Raw genomic sequence first — 21,670 nt, 5'->3', positions numbered from 1 at the left:
TGTCATATATTCAACCTAGTCTTTGAAGAGGTAAATTCAGAAAGAATTCATAAAACAAGCTTCCACTGAAATGTAGGATTCTACCATGTGTGGTTTGGGCTTGACTGCTCTGGGCAGCAAAATGCAAGTGACCCACATTTTTGAGAACGTACGGAAACTAGGGAGCATCTGTGTCCATCCTCAGCTCCAGCAATACCACCAGCTTCTGCAAACGGCGCAGGTTTCAGAGCAAGCTAGATCAAGGCCCGGAACCCCAGGCTGGTGTTTCTGTGGCCTGTGGGTCTCTTCTCTCCTGGTCATTTTTCTGTGGTCTGAGTGTAGCGGGAGCTGGTGAGGCGGCGCCCGATGGAGGAGGCGCCCGGTTTGAGAGTAGCAGGTGAGGCCACTCTGAGGTGACCCAGACGTCCAGCCTGTCGTACAAGCAGGTCCCGGCCGCGGGGTGTGTGTCTGAAAGGCAGAGAGGTTGTGACCAGGAGCCCTGAGCCTCTGCTTCTCTGAGGGGCCAGCCACCAGCCCTGCAGGGAGCCCAGCCCAGGAGAGCAGGGGTACTCAGCCCCTGAGGGCCCCTGGGTGGGGAGGCCGTGCCCAGGGTGACCCCCTGCCCCAGCACTTCTGGCCCAGAGCCCCCGGCTCCTCCCGGGACCCCCGGCAGCCGACCCCCGTGGGTTGTCCGTGTTCGGCCGCTTGGTTCGAACCTTTGTGACAATTTCATTTATATTATGTTTGAAAAAATAATCCAAGCTCATGGTACACCATTTAAAGGGCACAAAAGACACGGAGTGGAGGCGTTCCCCACACTGAGCACCGGTCACCCCCCTCCACGGCCACCATGTGAGTGGCTGCACACCTGCCAGAGGGGTGACGCTTGTGGAGGCCGCTACCTGTCACGTCAGAGACCGAATCCACTGTGTGAACTGACCATCTTTTAACCAGTGATCCGCTGACTCATGTTTAGATTATTTCTAGTATTTTGCTGTTACAGACAGGCATCAGTAATAGCCTTCTGAACACTGTTCTGTGTGACTTCAGTTCAGTCGCTCAGTCGTGTCCGACTCTGTGACCCTGTGAACCGCAGCACGCCAGGCCTCCTGTCCATCACCAACTCCCAGAGTTCACCCAAACCCATGTCCATGGAGTCGGTGATGCCCTCCAACCCTCTCACCCTCTGTCGTCCCCTTCTCCTCCTGCCCTCAGTCTTTCCCAGCATCAGGGTCTTTTCCAATAAGTCAGTTCTTCACTTCAGGTGGCTAAAGTATTGAAGTTTCAGCTTCGGCATCAGTCCTTCTGGGTAAGGGTAATTCCTAAAAGTGGAATTGATCAAAAGTTACTCTTTAATCTTGGTAAAGTTTGTCACATTGCCTTCCGCAACTGTGCCAGTTTGCATTCCAGTCAATAAGGTATTAGGACTTCCCTGATGGCTCAGTGGTAAAGAATCCACCTGCAATGCAGAAGACCCGGGTTCAGTCCGTGGGTCAGAGAGATCCTCTGGAGAAGGAAATGGCAGCCCACTCCAGTGTTCTTGCCTAGAAAATTCCATGGACAGAGGAGCCTGGTGGGCTGCAGTCCCTGGGGTTGGATACAACTCAGTGACCACACAGCAAGATGCACAAGGCGCTTCCTCACATCTTCAGGGCACGACGAGTTGTCAGACTTCCAGACCATTGCCAGTCTGACAGGGGACAGCGGGGCTCCATTGTCTGCTCGTGGGTCCTGCCATTACCTTCTTAGGTACTGAGCGTTTCTTTTTGGTTTGTGGCGTTGGCTACACGCCAGAGAAATTTGCCTTGTGTCATACGCGCTGTCTTTTCTCTCATTTAGTTTGTGTTTTACGGTTTTGTTGTTGTGATTTTTTTGCCAATTTTTTTTCCCATTTATCAATCTTTTCTTTATAGCATCTGGGCATCACACGATGTTTCAAAAGCAACTGCCCATTTTTACGGCCTCTTTTCCTAAAAGTTCCAAGTATCTTCCAGTGCTATTTGTAACATATACACCATCTTATAGAGAAGATCAGAAGGCTACTTTCCTCTGTGGTACAGAAGGGAAACCCAGGCCAGAGAGAAGCCAGCACCTCTGTGGTCTCACTGAGACAGGAGTCAGGAGGGCTGAACTAAAGCATGTGAGGCTAGTTGCACCTCAAGACGTATCTCTCTGGGAGTCACAGATCTGTTTCTCTAGAAGCACACGCACGTGGCCACTGGCCATTGGAAATCCATACTTTCACAGCCCAGGGCTCAACCAGGGTCTTTCTCAGACCAAGCAGCTTCTTGGTGCCCACCCTTCAGTACCCTCTCTGGGAACGGCAGCTGAAATGACTTTGCGGTAGGTGGGTACTTTCTGCTTGTTACTTACTAATAATTACAGCTTTCGTTTTGGCAGCTCTCACCGTCGAAACCAGTGGCTATTCTTAGATGTGCAAGATCAGATTTTTGGATTTCTGCTGGGAAGGTGAAGCTGTGACCCTCTCACAATTTCCTTGGCCCGGGCTGGTCTGTCCCTTCTGCCCTGCCCCCTGCCTGCTTCCTCCCGGCCGCCCAGAGGTGCTTCGGCGGGGTTGCAGGGTGAGCCTGTGGCCTGGGCACCAGGCCAAGATGGAGACAGCTTGCAGACAGGTGGTGTTAGGGTCCCTGCACAGGGCGTGCCTGCCGGAGGGAGCCGCAGTGCCCAGGGGTCAGGCTGCCCTCATGCCAGTCTCCGTGGGTCAGCCCTGCTGGCCCTGCCCTGGGTCGGAGGGGGGGGTGGATTCCCCGTCTGCAGCCTGCAGGTGGCTGACGTTTGCCAAGCACCGCGCATGTGTCTGATCTTATCTCAGGACTTCATGCGTCTTCACTTGTTTGCTCCATGCAGTAGCCATATAAAATGTGTGTGTGTGTTGAGTTGCTCAGTCGTCTCCAACTCTTGCAATCTCATGGACTGTAACCCACCAGTCCCCTCTGTCCATGGGATTCTCCAGGCAAGAGTACTGGAGCGGGTTGCCATTTCCTCCTCTAGGGGATCTTCCCGACTCAGGAACTGAACCCACGTCTCCTGCGTCTCCTGTATTGCCAGGGGATTCTTTACCGATGAGCCGCTGGCGAAGCCCAGCCGTACGAGGTATACTTACCTTCAGTCACCCCGTTTCATACATGAAACAGCAAGACAGAGGTCCCCCGTCACCCCCCTAGGGTTACATGGCTAACACGGGGAGAAACCAGAATCCAGACCCAGCGTGGCCCCAGAGCCCCGGCCCCGCCCCGGGCGGCCCCCAGCCGGGAGCCCCGCCGGAGCCGCCGGAGGGTCTGAGCGCCAGGCTCTGGAGGGGGCGCTCGGCGGACGCGCGTGTCTCCCTTCGTGGAGTTTGCGCTTCAGCCGCGCTGGGCTCCCCGTGCCGAGGGCCCTGGGGCGGCGGGGCGGGCTGGGGAGAACGAGAAGGGAGGTGGCCGCCGGGACGTGAGAGGACCAGAGGGCGCGTGGTCAGACCAGGCCCGCGGAGGGCGGGCGGGGGCCGCGGGGAGCCGGAGCGCGTTCCTGGGACGGCGGGGGCTCCGGGGCGGGGAGGGGCGCCGAGCCGCGTCTTCCGGGTGAAGCTGATGGACACACACGGGGAGCTGCTGGGTGAGACGCGCGCGTGAAGGACTCCGCGCGTGGTGGTGATTCTGCTTCCCACCACTGGCGGCCTGGGTGGGGGAACAGGTGGACATTGAACCCTCGCTTGAGGTTTGGGCAGGAAACAGGAAGTCGTGAGCGGCGTTTTAAAGCCAAGGAATGTGAGGAGACGGCCTGGGCCGGAACGCTGATGGAGGAAGGGACAGCCAGGACCCAGACCTGAAGGGACGTCCTTGGGGGTCCAGTTCTAAGACTCCACGCTCCCGATGCAGGGGCCCCGGTTCCATCCCTGGTCAGGGAACTGGACCCCACAGGCCGCACCTGAGAGCTTGTGGCCTGCGACTGGAGAGCCCTCACCCCACACCTGGGATCCAGTGTAGCACCCCCAAAAAATGGGGGAGGAGAGGAAAGCCAAATCAGTGGCAAGGGAGTGGTCAGCAAGGTGGGGGAAAGCGAGGGGGTGCTGTCCCTGTAGCCAGGGGGCTGCAGAGGGGCCTGTGTGGACCCCAGGGGCTTGGGTCCCAGGCTAGACCCAGGGAGACCCCGGCCCCGCCGCCATCTGCCGGGACCTGCTTCCCCAGGCCTGCTGCTCTCCCTGCAAAGTCACACCGTCGTGACAGTCACGGTAACGCACAAGCGTGCTCAGCAGGCGGTGATCACTCAGGAGCTTCTAAGATAACGGTTTCTAAGTCAGCCTTGCATTTTTTATGTATTTTTAAAGGTATGCTGCTGCTACTGCTAAGTCACTTCAGTCATGTCTGACTCTGTGTGACCCCACAGACGGCAGCCCACGAGGGTCCACCGTCCCTGGGATTCTCCAGGCAAGAACACTGGAGTGGGTTGCCATTTCCTTCTCCAATGCATGAAAGTGAAAAGTGAAAGTGAAGTGCTCAGTCGTGTCCGACTCTTAGCGACCCCATGGACTACAGCCCGCCAGGCCCTCCATCCATGGGATTTTCCAGGCAAGAGTACTGGAGTGGGGTGCCACCGCCTTCTCCGTTAAAGGCTATACTGCATGTATAAAATACAATGTGATGAATAATGTATGCTGAATACTATATTGGGCTTCCCAGGTAGTCTAGTGGTGAAGGACCCGCCTGCAACGCAAGAGTGACGAGACCTGGTTTGATCCCTGGTCAGGAAGGTCCCCTGGAGGAGGGCAGGGCAACCCACTCCCGCATTGTTGCCTGAAAAATCCCATGGACAGAGGAGCCTGGCGGCTACGGTCCAGGGGGTCTCAAAGAGTCAGACACGACTGAGTGTGCACACACTGTACACGTGTATACATTAGGCATATAATGTGTGCATGCACTCACTATACCTGTATATAATAGTACATGTTATATTAGTTATATCTTACAGTATGCATATGTATTAAGTGTATATCATAATATACTCCGTAATACCGTCAAGTGTCCCCGTGCCCCGTGCTGTGCAGTGCATCCTTGTAGGCTCTTTCTTCCCTAATAGTCTGCATGTCTCAGTCCCCTGCCCCTGCCCTCTCTGCTCTGTGAATCAGCAGTGAGTTTTCCGTGGATGGAGGAGCTTGGAGGTGCTGAGAGGTGGATGAGGAGGAGACAGGAGCCTGTGTTGGTCTTGGCATCTGGGAGATGGTGACACGGATACACGTGTCCGTGGAGCATCAGGGATGGAGCCGCCCTGGTAGGGGCGGGGACACAGTCCTCACAGGAGACCCCTGAGGGGCCAAGCGGGAACAGCAGGGGTCAAGGACGGAGGTTAGGGGCTTCCGTGCCGGCTACTGCCGGCTCCTCGGGCGGCGAGTCAGGGTCAGCCGAGGGCCGGGGACAAGGTGTGTCACACACACGGGGGACACGGCGCCCTGGTCTCGCCGTCGCCGACACTAAGGGGTCGCCCTTGACAGTGGACACAGCCGTCTGCAAACCCGGAAACAAATGTCAAACGTGCAGCAGGACCCCAACGGGGCCTCCACGAGGGCAGGACGTGGGCTGCGCTCCTCGCGGACGGCAGGCCCGGCGTGGGGTCCCAGAGGGGCTCAGGGCCGGGCCGCACCCATGAAAGCAGAGCCCCTGCCTCCTTCCCCTTCCCGAGCCCCCCAAAGCAGAAGCAATGAAGGGCATTCCCATGGGAGAGGATACGGGTAGCTGCCTCCCCAGGCCTGCTGACTCTGCCGGGGGCAGGAATCGTGTGGGTTCGCAGGACCTCTGTCCTGTTAGCCCTCATGCAATTTCCACATGAAAGAGCCGATTCACGAAGGCAGGGGAGCCCGCGCTGCCCAGGAGGCCAGCACCAGCTTGCCCAGCTTGTTTCCCAGGCACCAGGCTCCTCTCCCTGGAGAACCAGGGCTTGGGGTGAGGGAGTGGTTTGCGGGGTCAGGGAGCCGCAGGATCCGTGGGAAGCTGGTCCCCATGCGCCTTTTCCTTCCTCTGCCCCTGCCAGCGGCTCGGCTGAAGGGCATCCGCACCAGGAGCGGCCCTCCTGCAGGTCTCAGAGAAGTGCCCGTGGGCAGCTGGAGCCCCAGGGAGCAGGAGTCTCAGTGAGGGGAGTGTCTCCGTCTCCAGGCGCACAGCTGGCCGGAGGGGTCCAGGCTGCTCAGCGACCACCCCCTCCACACCCCGCCCCCCCCGCCGACCCCGCCCTCGCCTGACACCTCTGCGTGGTCCTGAGCCCCAGGCAGAGTGCGGGGCCCAGATCTCAGCCTCTCAGCTGACACTGAGCGGGAGCCTGACTAGTATCCGAAACTAGAAGTAGGAACGGGGACACCGGGTGCTCGGGGGCCTGGAGGTGCATCCTGGGCTGGGTCCCTCAGTCAGGAGCCCCCCTCACCACTCGGGGCGAGACTCCCCAGGCCTGCATCTGCCAATGAGCTCAGAAGGCCCTTGTCCCTCTCTTTCACCTGAATTTAGCCCTGGTGAAGGGGTCCTGCCTGTGGGGTCAGGGGAGGCTGCGGGCTGAGGGGTGCCCGGAGCGGGAGACCTCAGGGAAGGGGCGACCCCACCAGGGCTTTGCCGGGGAGGGTGGCGGCACGCAACACACGGAGGGGCTGGAGGAGACAGGAGCAGGGAGGAGGGCGCACCTCCGGAAGGCAACGCCAGAGGTGCATGAGAAAGAGCAGGCATCTCGCTCTTTTCCGTGGCGTCTTCCATCACTGGTATTCTTGTGTGCGTCCGGTTCTACACAACATGTTAGTATGTGTGGAGCTTGGACGTGTGGGCACAGAAACAGCTTTCTCTGCCAGGGCAGAGGGCAGTGGTCAGGGCAGGACGGGCGAGGAAGGGAAGGGGCTGCCCTGAGCTGGGAGGCGGCATCGGTGGGCCCAGAGTGGGGGACAGACCGGCGGGCGTCTGCACAGGCCCTGCGTGCAGATGAGGGCGCCCTGGGGCTGCTGGAGGAGGGCTCCTGATGCTGCTGTTTGGAAAGTGGCAGCCTGGGGTCTCAACAGGCCGAGTCGGTCTCAGCTAATAGTCCCTGCAGGTGGTGGCTTTCCTGGTTCGGCCCAGGGCGGGGTCGGATCGAGCAGCCATCTGACTTCACACCCACAGACATGTCAGCCTCCACCCGCAGCCCTTGTCACACTTGCGGGCTTCAGAAGAACCGGCCGAGGGGCAGCGCCATTGCCCGCCTAGGGGCTGTGCACCTCTGCTTGGCCCGTCCTTGGGCTCAGCCAGCGCTTGGTCTGTGGACGTCAGACCTGAGGGCCGGTGTCCCGGGTGGGCCTGGGGGAGGAGTCCTCCGGGGGCGGGAGTCCCCCAGGGGAGGTGTCCTCAGGGGGAGGGAGTCCTCCGGAGCGGGGAGCCCTCCAGGGGCGGGAGTCCTTGGCCAGTGGGGGAGGGGGGGGCGCGGGCTGCCCTCCGGGGGCGGGAGTCCTCCGGGGGCAGTGGGCCCGGCTGGCCTCAGGCCCCTCTTGGTGGTGACAGGTGTCTCCTCGGAGGCCCCGCGTCCGTGACTCTCTTGTCCGTATCAGGGGCAGGAAGGACTGTCACCCGGCTGTTCCCACTTGGGCTGGGGCGGGCTCTGGGCCCTGGGTTTCCCAGACGGGCCCCTCTCAGGCTCCCTCGGGGGAGGTCGGCGTCCCAGCCGCAGCCCCGGCCCGCTGCAGGGCGTCTGGGGGGCCGTGACCCGGGATGCATCCGCCTGTGCTCTCGTTCTCACAGCGGAAGTCTACATCGGCATCGGGAAGCCCGCGGAGGCCACGGCCTGCACGCAGGAAGCTGCCAACCTCTTCCCCATGTCTCACAACGTCCTCTACATGCGCGGCCAGGTGGCGGAGCTGCGCGGGAACGTGGACGAGGCCCGGCGGTGGTACGAGGAGGCCTTGTCCATCAGCCCCACCCACGTGAAGAGCATGCAGCGGCTGGTGAGTCCGGGGGCACCCCTCCGAGGCAGCGGCAGCTCTGGACCCTCAGCCCGTGTGCCGGTTCCGGATGCACTTGCCGGCCGGGGGCTCCGGGTGCGCCTTCCCCGCGGTGGTCTGTGCAGGTGGAGCTCCCGGGAGCGGGCAGTGCACCGCCCGCCTGGGCGCCTGGGCCGACTGAGGGCAGAGTCTGGGTCAGAGGCCTCAGGCCAGCCGGCCAAGCCACCTTGTGGCTCCGGGCTCAGTGAACACGTTCTTGTAACCCTGGGCGCCGTCATTGTCCTCTTGGTCTCTGCGCTGTCGGTAGCAGCCCCCTTGGGGGGCCCACACCCCGGGGAGCCTGTAGGACGAGACTCTGAGCACTTTCCATTTTCGGGGGCCCCTTGGAGCCAAGAACGCAGCCTGTCCCCAAGGCCACTGGGTGGCAGGGACATCCGGTCAGAGGAGGGGGGACAGCCTCCCTGCACTGTGAGGACCCAGGGAAGTCACCCCAGCCTCCCGTAAAATGAAGACATTCAGCTTGCACCCAGAGAGGCCGTGAGGTTCTGTCTGGGGCTAAGAGGAGACGCTTTTGTAACTAATAAGTAAAATGTACTCCAGAGGGTCCCAAAGGCTCCATTCTCTCGCCGTTGCCCACAGTAACATCGCAAAATGGACAGAACTGAGCAGCATCTACTGGTTTTCAACAGAAGGTCGGGGCGCCCACCATTAGGGACCATGCGACGTGTGTGCTTCTGAGTCAGCTCTGGGTTCCATTTCAGCCCCATCTGTGGTCCTGGGGCACCGTGGGCTGGCCACGCACCCCCAGGAGCCTTGGTGATTCTGTATCTTGACCCGCTCCGTACCCAGCTCACATGTGAGAACTCCTTGAAATGATCCACATGACGAGCCCAGCAGAGCCCCGGCACCCAGGAGGTGCTCATTCAACAGAAAACCGAAGACAGCCATTTTCAGTTTTAAAAATAAATTGGACCTTATAGTAATTATAGCTGTTGAGTTTTTTCAGCTTCCCTGTATGAGCCTTTCATAGCTCAATACAGCTTTATAAATAATCGTATGTATTATCCAAACATTCTTTTGTTTGATTAGAAGCATTACATGGCTTTTTATCTTTGTCTCACTATTTTAAAAGGAATTTGTAAAGAGCTTCTCAGGTCTCTCTGCCTTTGCTGAAGTATCACAGAAGAGGTATAATCAAGGCCATGTACCCAGCTTTTTATTAAAAAGAGGCAGCGTGTTTCTACCCTGGGGCCTATAAATTATTCAGAGAAGTATTTCTTGTTCATCCCCAAGGGGAACACATGAGACAAAAGATCAAATAGGAAAATCGCACCAGGAAGGTTTTCGGTTGCACCTTTGGAGCTTGTCAAGACACCTGAGCTCCCTGACAAATGCCAGGCGCTTTCCCTTCTGAAAGAAGCGGCCGCGGGCCCAGGCTAGGAGAGCTGGTAAGCGAGGGCTGGGTGATGAAGGAGCCTCGCCTGTTGGATCCAGAGCCACAGCTGAGCCTTCTCTGGCCCGCAGACATTAGCTACCTTAGGGGTCTCAGCAGTAGAAAACTGTAATAATAATAATAAACCCCTAAGATGTCTCAGTGGGCTTCCCTGGTGGCTCAGGGGTAAAGAATCCACGTGACAATGCAGCGGATATGAGTTCCATCCCTGGGTGCGGAAGGTCCCCTGGAGGAGGGGACGGCAGCCCACTCCAGTGCTCTTGCCTGGAGAATCCCATGGACAGTGGAGCCTGGTGGGCTACAGTCCGTGGGGTCACAGAGAGTCAGACCTGACCGGGCGACTAAGCACTGGCCGTTCAGGCCTGAAAAGATCAGGAAGAAGTGAAGACGAAGGGGCAGCAGGGAGACGAGGCTGTCTTTTCACCAGGTCACGCCCCAAGGAAGAGTCAGGGCTCTAGAGTTACATGGCAGAGGAGGCGGAAGCAGATGTGGGTGTCGGCACCCACCTGACTCTCGGGGAGCAGGCTGTGCAGTGATGGGAGGACCAGGGAGGCCTGCCTGGCCGGCCAGGCCAGGGGTCAGCAGTCAAGACTAGAAGGAGTTTGAAGAACCTGAGCAGCAAAGAGGACCTCCCCCAAAAGATCAAGGCAAGGGGTTCCAAAGGAAGGAACTGCCTGTAGGCCAACTGCAGCCCGTGGAAAAACCCAGAGGGAGGAAGCATCTGCACCAGCCCTAATGCTCGGAGAGAGAGGAGAGGGCAGAGGGGCTGTTGGAGGAGCTGTCTTGAGAGAAGGGAGCCGTGTTCCACGTCACAGGTGGAGACCAGGGGCTGATGTTAAACCTGGAGAGTGGTACCCAGTCAGGGCCATGAGCTTGTTCCCCGAGGTGGGGACATTTGTTCCCTTTGAGAGTAGGTTAGTGGTGATGTGTGCCAGCCCCCTCCATCAGCCCAGCTCATAGGAGAGGCAGGACTGCAGAGAAATGCGAGCACAGTAATATTGTTAAAAAAGCATTAACGACTTGGAGGCAGATGGTTTTCATTAAAGCGTTAAATGCATTAAAGTTAACATAAGGTCAGACTTGACAACAGAAATGTACATGAAACTCCAACAAAAATTGACAGTTTTCTAATAGTTTCAGCCTTCAGAGATGCATTTAAATTCGTATACAGTGAGAAGAAAGAAGAGAAATCGTGTGTTTAATATTAATAATGAGTTAGCACAAGATAAGAGCTGAGTGTGGGCAGATAGTAAGGGAGCAGTGAGCTGATGGGCTGAGGAATTACAAAGTCATGCTGTTGACAAGGGAGGGATTCATAGAGTGATCAGACGTTTTCTCCAGAAAAATCTAAAGGCATATTTTCATATCATTTTTGCAAAAGTGTATAAATTTACATACATTTGCATGCTATGGTTAAAAAGCCTTTCACTCCCAAGACCCAAGATGAATTAATGAAACATGGAGCAACTGTTTCCATACCAGTAGTGCTGTGATCGGGAGTTGGGGGCAGAGCGGGGAACTGAGGGCAGAGGAACAGCCTCTGGGTGGCACCACCCAGGCCAAGGGTGGGCCGGGCTCAGAACCAGGGCCACGGTGACCAGAACAGGGCCAGGCTCCGCGAGCAGCGCCACGTGCCTGCCCTCCGATCATGTCAGCCTGGGCTCTCAAGGGCAGAATGTGAGATGAGGGGAGAGAGAGGAACAGAGCCTCTAAGGGAGAGGTAAGTGTGGAAGGAGGCCAGGAGGGTTGGGTGCAGGAGCTGGGGTTGGTAAGACCAGAGGAGAAATGTTGCTGAGAAATAGACTTATCCTAGAGCACATTACCAACACGCTCAACTGGTCTAAAAAGGTGTGAAGTCAGAAGCAGATGGTGGGGCTCACCCAGGACATGCTGAGGGAGGCACGGCAGCGTGTGGGCGACGTGCCCATGCAGCTTTATGGAGGACACGAGCTGGAGAGGGACTGGACCCAGGGGCCCCTGCCCGCCCCCGGCCACAGAAAGGAAGAAGATGGAATAGTGCCCTGAGGGCGGGGCCTTCAACTGAGGCGGACAAAGATCTCAGAGCGGATGCTGAGCAGGAGAAAATAGAATGAAAGTTCTCAGGGCCATGCCCTTGTATGTCGAAGGTCTCTCAACAAGGCTGGATGCCTGTTCAGGGACAGAGGCCAGCTGTCCTTCAAAGGAGGGTAGTTGGGAGACCAGGGAGCTGGTAAATTTCTCCCGCTCTGCCGTGGGAAGTAGTGAGAAAGGCCCCGTGGTGGAGCTCCCAGAGAAGGGGAGGACAATGGGGAAAAGAGACCACTGGGGGCCAGGGGCCGGGCGATCCACCACGGGCACAGGGTGAAGGCCCGCCTGCCTGCCTTGGATGGACGGCCCCTTGATGGCGGGTTGCAGGGCAGAAAGGACCCATCAGTGAGGCGGGAAGGGATTCGTGCTCAGTGGAAAGACAGTTTGGGGATCACCATAATAAAGGGCCAGTCGAGTAACAGAACAAGCTTTTTGTTTGGGCATCAAGTGTCCAGAAGTGCTGGTTGACCTCTGTGGCTGGACTGAGGTGTGAGCTCCAGGCAAAGGTTCCAGGACGAGCTGTCCCTGAGGGTTTCCTCCATGATCTTACATTTTCTTTTTCTTTCTCCTTCTAAAAGTCTTTATTGAATTTGTTATAGTATTGCTTCTGCTTTATGTTTTTTGGGGGGTTTTGGCCCCAAGGCATTTGGGTGGGATCTTAGCCCCCCAAAGCTGGATTCAAACCCACATCCCCCACACTGGAAGGCCAAGTCCAACCACTGGAGGTCCAGGGAAGTCCCCTGTCTTGGGCTTTCTGAAACACCGGAAGTCTGCAGTGACGTCGAGCGTGAGAACTTTAGACGTGGGTCGCAGTTCTGTTTCAGGAGCACGTGAGTCGCAGAGGCTGGCAGAGAAGAGCCGTGCTGTTGGGAAAGTGGATTTTATTACGAAATACCCGGGGGCACGCCCTGTTGGCGGTGGGGCTGGAAGGAGGACGTGAAATGCGAGGCTCTGCATGGTTACTACAGCTTAAGTTGTTTTCACGGCTCTAAAGTTTGAGCCAGAAGCATCAAAACAAGGCTCACAACATCGCTCTGAAGTCGGAGCTTTCTTTTAACCATCTAGAAGCTTACAGGCTTGATTACTGAGGGGAAACGTTTCATCCTGTTATGCATGACGGGCCAGAAGGATGGCAGGGAGGGGTTGAATCCAGGGAAGGAGGTGAGCTCCGGCTTGCTTGAGGCAGGCAGTTTGTGCCACTAAATTACAAAACTCTGGTGTTTTTATTCCTCTCGCTCTTTTAAAGTGTCTGTCTGTTTCATGAGATTTGGGGGAAATTGCTTGCGTCTCATATTTCATTATTTAGAAGCATGTTTTCCAATGGATACCCCTGTTGGAGGAGAGAGGCAGCAGGAAGCTGGTGAATTTTTCAGGGTGATTCCAGAGATGGTCCTGCTGGCTCAGATGGTAAAGAATCTGCCTGCAATGCAGAAGACCCAGGTTGGATCCCTGGCTGGGGAAGATCCCCTGGAGAAGGGAATGACAACCCACTCCAGTATTCTTGCCTGGAGAATTCCATGGACAGAGGAGCCTGGTGGGCTATAGTCCGAGGGGTCGCAAAGAGTAGGACATGACTGAGCGATTAACACTTTCACTTTCACCAGAGATGGCAGCTGTCTGTGGATCTAATTTATCCATCAGTTTAGCAAGGGGGACCCGGGGCCCAGGGCACAGACAGACAGGGCAGAGCTACGCATCTTTGCCTTGGAGAAACCAGTCTTAGAGAAGGGAACTCTGATCCTGTTACTCTAGATGAGACCCAGGGACAATTAAGGTAATGGAGCAGAGTGGAGATGTCCTTCCCCTTGCGAACGCTCATCCTCAGAAACTGATCTCTTTCATCCAAAGTATCAGTTTCTCTCCTCGCACGGGAGGCGTGATTGGGAGGGAACAGAACTCTACCGCGGTCTAGTGAGAAGGCTGTCTCATCTATTCATCGTATTTCATTTACTTTCAGGATTTTAAAACTGCTTTTAAACATAAGGAGGACGATTGTTTGCTTTAAAGAAAGACTAATGAAATATTTAGAGGGCCACCCTTTCTGCACGCCTGTGTGCTGTTGATAGCCCTCTGAAAAGCGTACAGGCCTTCGTTTCTCTGCTGTCGTTCTTGGCTGTTTATCTGGGGCTCAGACTGACAGAGAGGAGGGTGCAGGGCTTCCTACCAGCTGCTGGTTCTCCAGCCAGCTCCGCTGCTGCCCTTTCATGGTACACACTGCCTCTTAGCAACTCTGACAGCTTCAGGCCCTTCCGAGAACTGGGAATCCTTGGCATGAACATAACCTTCACCTCTGAAAAGAAATTTAAAACCTCATCCTCCATGTCTGATGTTTATTCTTGCAAGATGTGGTGAAATCGAGAATTTCGTTTTTACTGACGGGAAAGACACTGCGCTTGCTGACCTGCCCCAGGTCACATTTCAAGTTAGGAGCAGAGCCAGGACTGGAAGGTCAAGTCTGTTAAGGGTCTGGAGCTTAAACAGTAGGACAGTGCAGCGGTCAAGGGCATGGCGCCAGGGCCAGCCCGCCTGGATCCCTGCTTTATCACTTCCCGACTGTGTGGCCAAGTCCCTTAGTCTTCCTGGGCCTCCATTCTCTCAGCTGTGGAATGGGGATAATAACAGTGACCGCTCAGTGGTATGGTTTTGCGGGTTGAGTCCCGCAGGCTCTCTAAGCACTTTCAGGTCACCTGCCCGTGAAGGAGGCCCCTCTGTGTCTATTTGAGGGGAGTTCTTTTCCGGAGGAGCTGACCTCGGGAGTGGCTTTCCCCCTGACCGAATTTCAGCAACCAGAGGAGCTGTAGTAAGAACATATCATGGCACATGCTTGGCCAGAAGCATGGTGCTTTCCTTTTCAAGTATTACTTTCTGACTGTGGCTTTTGAGCCTGTCGCCCTGGTCATGACGTCTGAAAGGCGTCAGGAAACAGCGGAGGCCTCCCCTGGCCTGACCTGTCTCAGGCAGAGACAGAAGGCGTCACCTCTGCCCGGGCTCAGGGGTGGCCATGCCGGGCCAGACCGGACTGCTGTGGACGATGGCCCGTGGCCCCCGGCCTGGGGCAGAGGCTGCACGGGCAGGAGGGACGGAGCCTCCCACGGAGCAGACTTGGGAGTCACTGCCCAGGGGAGCCTTTCTTGGCCCCCGCCCACCCACCCTGGCGGGAGGTGTCGGCCCCTGGACCTCGCTCCTTGGAAGCACTGGGGGAACCGACACGGAGCTGTCTGCTCCCTGGGGGAGGCATCCCGCCTGGCAGCGCAGTGGCCGCGTAGACTGGGAGGTGACCGCCGGCTTGGGGGTTGGGGGGAGAGGTGACCGTGCCCTTCACAGCTGCCACCGCTCCCCTCGTGAGTGAAGGCCCGGCCCAAAGCCTAGGGGCCCATTATCTTGACTAGACTCAGCAGAGCCCGTGGGAACAGGCTAGTCTCGTCGGCGAGGTTCACCGGCTCTCCGTCGCCTCGGCCTTGGCTCAGGTACAGTCGGCTACAAGGACAGGAAGTGACGTAGGGGGCACCGTGGAGGCCTAGGCGGGGCTGAGTAACCGGACTTCCGGGCGGTGGGTTTCGGGACGGTCTCAGGAGGATGTGCCGGGCTCCCGGGCGGGGCTCCAGGTGGGCCGGCCTGGCGGGGACCCTCGGACCTGCTCCGGGGACTGAATGCGAGAGAAGGCTGCGGGGCAGCCCTCTGCTCGAGGGCTGGGAGGGCGCAGCGACAGCCCCTCTCACGCTCAGGCTCTGTCCTGTCGTCTCCAGACACTCCTCTGTGCCAGACCTTGAACCCGAATGGGGGGCGTGGTGGCCGGGACCACAGACAGCCACAGCTCAGGACTGGAGTCGCGTGGCCTCGGCCCCCAGGAGCAGCGTCGGGGTGAGAGGCCCGGCCGAGGGGAGGCGTCTGCCGGGGCCTCGGGGTCTCAGTCCAGTCGGGACGCGGCCCCGCGAACACGCCCACAGACAAGAGGCCTAGTTCCCGACCAGAGATCAGAACGGCAGCTCACAGAGAGTCCACCCGTTCTTGGTCGGAGCCCTGTGTGCTCTCCCTGTTCCCGGCCAAGCTCCATACCAGGCCCCAAGGCCTGACCCAGACACGGGTGCTGGGAGGCTCAGGTGGTCCCCGGGGCGGCGGCGGGGGCGCGGAGGCAGCTGGTTGGCACGGCGGCACCAATGGGCTGCGCTGATTCAGGCAGCACCTCTCCTGCCACGGAGCTTCTTCAGGGGCCGCTTCTCACCCACCTTCTTCCCCCGAGACCAGGGCCTCCCGGGGAACGCCCCCTGGAGACAGCCCAGCCCAGCGAGGGACAGCCTCCCGTGCGCCCCGCGAGTGTCCCTAAGCATCGTTTCCTGTCTGAAAAGAGCGACACTCAGACCCCACCGCCCCGGGCCGGGTGAACTCTCCTGCGGGGTTTCTGTGGGTCACCCCTCTGTCCTCTCTCCCCAAGGACACTTCCTGGTCCCTTGATGGTGACTCAGCCCTTCCTACTGGCTCCCCCATGGACCGTGGGCCTGGTGTCCTGTCGGGGCGAGACCACCTCTGCTCTTGGTCCCAGACTGAGGGAGATTCTTCTTTCACCCCCGACCCCCACCCCAAACCCAGTTGGAAGCAGCTTCCTTATTTCCACAGCAGCACGGTATCTTCTTCGCCCTCACAGCTCGCTTAGAGGGCGGCGCCTCTGGGGAAGGGACGGGGAGACCACGTTGCCCCAACTGGGTTTGCAGAGTGCCTGCTTTGGGGCTTCCCAGGCGGTGCTGGTGGTAAAGAACCCTCCTGCCAGTGCCGGAGCCGTAAGAGACGTGGGTTCAATCCCCGGGTGGGGAAGATCCCCTGGAGGAGGGAATGGCCACCCACTGCAGTTTTCTTGCCTGGAGAATCCCATGGACAGAGAAGCCTGGCAGGCTACAGTCCATGGGGTCGCAGAGTCAGACACGACTGAGCGCCCTAGCACGCACCCGTCTCTGGGTGGGAGGCGACAGCAGTGGCAGAAACAGAGAGCGGGTCTGCTGAAGCGGGTTGTGGGGGGTGGAACCCAGGGGCGGCACGTGTGAGTGGGTGGGGAGGGTGCTGGAAATGACCTAGGGGGAAAAGCAGGCACTCGAACGGTTTTTATGGCACCAGCTGCATCTTCACTCCTTTTGGAGCTGCGTCCTTTAGCTGAGAGCATTTTCAGCTCACTGGGCATGCGTGTCCTCCGTGGAGCGAAAGGCGTGTTCCCCAGGACTCTGGAACTTCTGCTGGGCGACTGCACGACCCCTGTGTGGCTTGTGGCCTTGTTCTCGCCGCCCACCCTGCCCGCCCCACCCCGCAGGCATCCTCCCAGCCCCAACGGCCTCATTGGGTGAAGACGTAGTCTCTGCAGACATTTTCTGCTTGATTATTGGGTCCTTCCTCCCACTGCAGCATTTTCTGAGTGCTGGCCAGGGCTCCGTGGCTTCGGGCCACCCCTGATTTCACTGAGGACTGAAGTCACAGGCCCAGAAGCAGCGCAGACCCGGCACAGGCTCTGAAATGCAAGCCACGTCACCAGGCGTTCCTTTGCAGCAAGTTAAGGGAACAAAAAGAAAGAGTTCTGCATTTCTTTCTGTTTTCTGTGCTGTGCTCTTGTTGTTCAGTCGCTCAGTCGTGTCCGACTCTTTGCAACCCATGGACTGCAGCACGCCAGGCCTCCCTGTCCATCACCAACTCCCGGATTCACTCAAAGTCATGTCCATTGAGTCGGTGATGCCATCCAACCGTCTCATCCTCTCTCATCCCCTTCTCTTCCTGCCCTCAATCTTTCCCAGCATCAGGGTCTTTTGTTTATTTCTATTTTCTGCTTTGTACTCTTAGATGACTAATTAATTATAGGCAGTGTGGTTCAGTGTCTCATTAGTAATGATGATCTAAAATTATTTAAAATCTGACGTACCCTCCCAAACCACTTATTCTTAGAAATTCTGCCCCAGTCTTCCAGGACGATTTGCCATCTCGCTTGCACCGCCTTCCTGCCTTGCCACGGCTCTTGCTCTCTAGCTTGGATCTGCCTCACCGCGGCTCTTGCTCCCTAGCTTGGGTTAGGAATTTGGTCCGGAGTTGTTTCCTTTACCACGGTCGTCCTGTGTTCTAGATGCCAGTCCCTAATTAATTCCCTCCTTGTTTCAGGCCTCCCTGGATCTCAGCCCTGCTGTTTCCCTGGCTTCCTGAGCATCTTCCCCCACAGTGCCTGACTCTGAACTCAGCCGGAGGGTGTGGCGAGGCGGCCCCCGTCTCCTCCTGGGGGCATTGGGGCTGGCAGCCCCAGCCTGTCTGACACTTAAATTGCCCCCATCTTCTGCTGCTGGTCTCAGAGAGGCCCCTCACTAGTGTTTCTGGACGTTCCCTCTGGGCCGTGTCTTCCCTCGTGTGGTCCGGACCTTCTGACAGTCTGAACTTCAAACCCTTTAGCCCAAAGGCCTAGGGGGGACCTCCCACTAGAAGTTCCCTCAAGGTCTGCTTCTGGTTCTTCCTCACCAATACCAAGGATGAGGGACCAGAGTGGATGGGTGGCAGACGAAAGCCTTTGGACCTGGAGCTCCCCAGAGGGTGGAGGGCACTCCGGGGTTTAGAGCGCCCGTGGGATTCCCTCATCTGAGCAGCTCCTTTTACAGAGAGGGGCGCGGAGGCAGCGGGGGCACAGCGCTGAGTGGCAGCCCCCACCCCCAGGAATCCTGACTCCATCTCTTCTGAAGGTTTCGCGCCCGCAGTGCTAGTGGTAAAGGACCCGCCTGCCAGTGCAGCAGACACAAGAGATGCGGGTTCAATCCCTGGTGGGGAAGATGCCCTGGAGGAGGGCATGGCCACCCACTCCAGTATTCTCGCCTGGAGAATCCCAGGGACAGAGGAGCCTGGCGGGCTACAGTCCTGGGGTCACAAAGAGCGAGACACGACTGAGCAACTGAGCACTTTCCTTCTCTGTTAAATGGGATACTAGCACTCGCCTTCCTGAGCTGCGGCGGGGGTGAAATGGATCAGCTTTCTAACCTCCTGCACGGTGACCCTGGCCCCAGAGAACTCAGCCCCTTGTTCTGGTGGGAGGAGAGGAGTTTCTCACCATCTTTTAGGGGTTGAAGGGCGTGACCCTGTCTTCACATCAAGCAGCATCTGCTATAGCTGTCTCCTTCCTCTTTTGCTCCCACCTGGGGTGAAGCCTCCGCCTCTTCTCCTGCCTCTCACCTCGCCCAGGGATGTCTCCCTACTCACAGCTGCCGGAGCCCTGGAAATGCCTAGATCCATGCGCTTCAGCACTGGTTTGGGAGTCTGGGCGTGTGCAGGAACGTCTCTGGGTCCGTCTGGGGTCCGTCTTTGGCAACCCTTCTGTTGCCAAGGGGGTCGGGTGGGGGTGAGGGATTTTTAGTCCAGGCTTTCGTCAGCCACCCATCCACTCTGGTGGACACTGATATCCTTGATGTTGGTGAAGAAAACCCAGAAGCAGGACCTGGGGGAAACTTCTAGCAGGATGTCCTCCCTAGGTCTTTAGGCTCATTGCTTAGAAGGAAGGGATGCCACATGCACCAGTGATGAAACGCCAAGGATCGCCGGGTTTCCAACCTTGGGCTCTGGGAAGGTGGAGACTGGGAGCCTGCTCAGAGGCCGGGCACCGCAGACCCCTGCTCTTACAGACCTGCTGACCAGGGAGCTGTGCAGGCGCACAGGGGCTCCGGGCTGAGCGCTGGGTGAGGAGGCTGCCAGGGGCCTCCCGAGGCTTCAGCAGCCTGCTCGGGAGAGGCTGGGACCCAAGTCTGAGGGCGCCCCCCACCCAGCTAGCCATCAGGTGTGGGCTTCAGGCTTCAGGAAGCTCCGGGAGCTCTTCTGCTCCACAGCCCCCCTGGCTCGGTTCCTGGGACCCCAGACCCGTCGCCCGAGCCCCAGTTCCTCGCCCCGGTCACTCCTGCCGGCCGCTGGCGGTCACCAGGCCCCCTCTCCTCCCGTCCGCACCCTCCCTCCCCTTCCTCAGCGGCTTGGTGTTTACAGAACACCTGTCTCTCAAGGTACACCTCTGCAGGTATGGTTTCCTCCCAAGCCTTTCGGAATGTCCCCGAGTCATCCGGAAGGCCTGTGGCCCCTGTGCGTGTCGGCGCTGCCTCTAACCGCGCCTAGACCCCTGCTGTCTGACAGTGGACGTGGCCTTGGCTCTCAGGAGAAACGCACTCCGTCCCTTCTCCGTGTCTCCAGGAGACCAGAGTCTCTTGCCAGGCGTCAGCCTCCCCGGGGAGGGCGGGTGACCCAAGATGATGATCAGAGGGTCTGTTTCTGCAAGGAAGCTTGGACACACAGGCCCCGAGCCTGGGGCCTGGCCTTGCCAGGAGGTCCGTCTTGAAGAGACCCATGATTGAAATGCCAACTGACGTCCTTCCAGACGAAGCAGAAACTGCCTGCCTGGCCCCACGGGGGAGCCTGTGGGTACCAGGCTGTGTCCTTCCTCATAAACAGAAGCATGAAGCAGGCCTATGGCAGAAAGCAACCCTCCCCTTAGGGACCAGAGTCCCCGCAGGTTCCCTCTGATGCCCCATATTGGGGCCACAGGCATCCGGACAGAGGCAGGAGGCTGCAACCACAGTGCCAGCAAGCCGTCCTCGCGGGGATCTCTCAGAACAAACCAGAAGCACAACCTGCTTCTTCCTGAGGACAGACATGCGTTTTTTCCAGGCCTGTCAAAGCCAGGCAGGCCAGTGGGGTTATAATTGGCTCTCTAATCAGAGCTCCCACACGCTGCTAGATCTCTCTACCTGCCGCTGGGGTCTCACCCAGAGGGATGGATCAGCCTCTGCCTCTGGGACGGTTGACGCTAGAAACCCCGTTCCTCCTGCTGACTCTGCCCCTGCCCCCAGCGCCCACCATGGCTGCAGCAGGGGGGCGTCCCAGCTCACAGGGACTGCTGGCTTTAGGGGGCCAGGCCCAGAAGGCCGGGTGCCCAGGGAGCCTTGGCTGAAGGGGAGGAGACAGAGGCATGGGGGCGTTCCGAGGGCATTTCACTGATACCCTCAGCTTGCCCAGGGCTTCCCCAGCAGCTCAGCAGTAAAGAACCCACCTGCAGTAGGAGGCACAAGTTCGATCCCCAGGTCAGGAAGATCCCCTGGAGGAGGGCATGGCAACCGCTCCAGTGTTCTGGCCTGAGGGATTTATGGTCCATGGGGTCACAAAGAGTCGGACACGACTGAGTGACTTAGCGTAAGCTTTGTGGAGTCACATCGCCTGATGAGGGGAGAAGACAGGCCGCTTCTCCCCTTCCGCCCTCAGCCCTGGAGAGAGGAGCATCCTGGGGCTGACCTGCCCCGGCCATGCAGAGACATCCCGTGAAATCGGCCCCAGAGGGGACGTTCATACCACGGAAGGTGGTGAACGCTATGAACAGGGCATTTTCCTTCTGGAGGCCAGTCTGCTGCACACCGTGGCCTGGGGTCAGACGGCTTAGGAGGGAGGGAGGCAGGGGACAGGGGAGCAGGGGGCATCCGCGAGGCAGAGCTCCAGGGGGTGGGCGGCCGTACTAGGGGAGTGACGTGGCGGGGTCACCTGGCCCCTCTGTGTGGAGACAGCCAGCAGGGGAGGCTCAGGGGGACATGCAGCACCATCCGGAGCTTGGGGGCAGGAGCCGAGGTGGTTGGCAGCGCTCACCCTTTAGAGCCAAGAAGACCCACGTTTGCGTTCTAGCTCTGCCGTCCACTGGCCACTCCTGCGACCCTGGATGGCAGTGTGGCCTCTGTCCTGCAGACATGAGACTCCCATTCTCACGAGGCCGCCAGGGGAGCTCCCGCCTGGCGGCTGTTAGGATTCTGTCCCTTCCTTTGGCTCCAGGAAGCGGCTACAAGAACCGTGCAGCGTGCCCAGGCCCCCGGGGCCTGGCAAGGTGGATGTTGGGTGTCCCGGGGCCCCGCCCTCTGGGAGACGGGGAGGGCTCCCTTCTCAGCAAAGCCCCCCAGACAGCGAGCAGGGGTCCTCGAGTGGCTACGGGGGCTGAGAGCAGACCCCCGCTCCTTGGGCAGTGCCGCTGAGGGTAGGTCCCCCTGCTTTCGAGTGGCCGCCTCCGGGACCAGTGAGTCTTGCCTTCCCTGAGTCCACGTGCACGTCCCATGGCCTGACCACAGGTGCCGTTTGCAGAGGCTGCCCCTGACCCCTCTGACTGCCTCCCTCCATCCAGGTGACCCGTCCACCCTCGGTGTCCACTGGGGAGTTCCCCACAGGGGCTTGTGGCCTGCAGACTTCAAGGTGCTGACATCGAAGTCCATGGA

At 58.6% G+C, this 21,670-nt stretch overlaps 1 protein-coding gene across 6 annotated transcripts in view; it reads left to right on the top strand.

Moving 5' to 3' along the window:
* Positions 1 to 21,670, top strand: part of TTC7B (tetratricopeptide repeat domain 7B) — a 304,954-nt gene that overhangs the window by 272,890 nt on the left and 10,394 nt on the right. For all 6 annotated transcript variants that reach the window (XM_059890973.1, XM_024998170.2, XM_024998169.2 and 3 more), the window contains one exon: positions 7,719 to 7,921. In XM_059890973.1, coding sequence (XP_059746956.1) covers positions 7,719 to 7,921 — 203 coding nt within the window. The remainder of the gene's footprint in view (positions 1 to 7,718; positions 7,922 to 21,670) is intronic.

The sequence above is a fragment of the Bos taurus genome, chromosome 10 (genome assembly GCF_002263795.3).
Source record: "Bos taurus isolate L1 Dominette 01449 registration number 42190680 breed Hereford chromosome 10, ARS-UCD2.0, whole genome shotgun sequence".
In the NCBI taxonomy this organism is placed as follows: domain Eukaryota; kingdom Metazoa; phylum Chordata; class Mammalia; order Artiodactyla; family Bovidae; genus Bos; species Bos taurus.
Note: the sequence above shows the minus strand (reverse complement) of the source record. Positions and strands in the feature narration are given on the sequence as shown.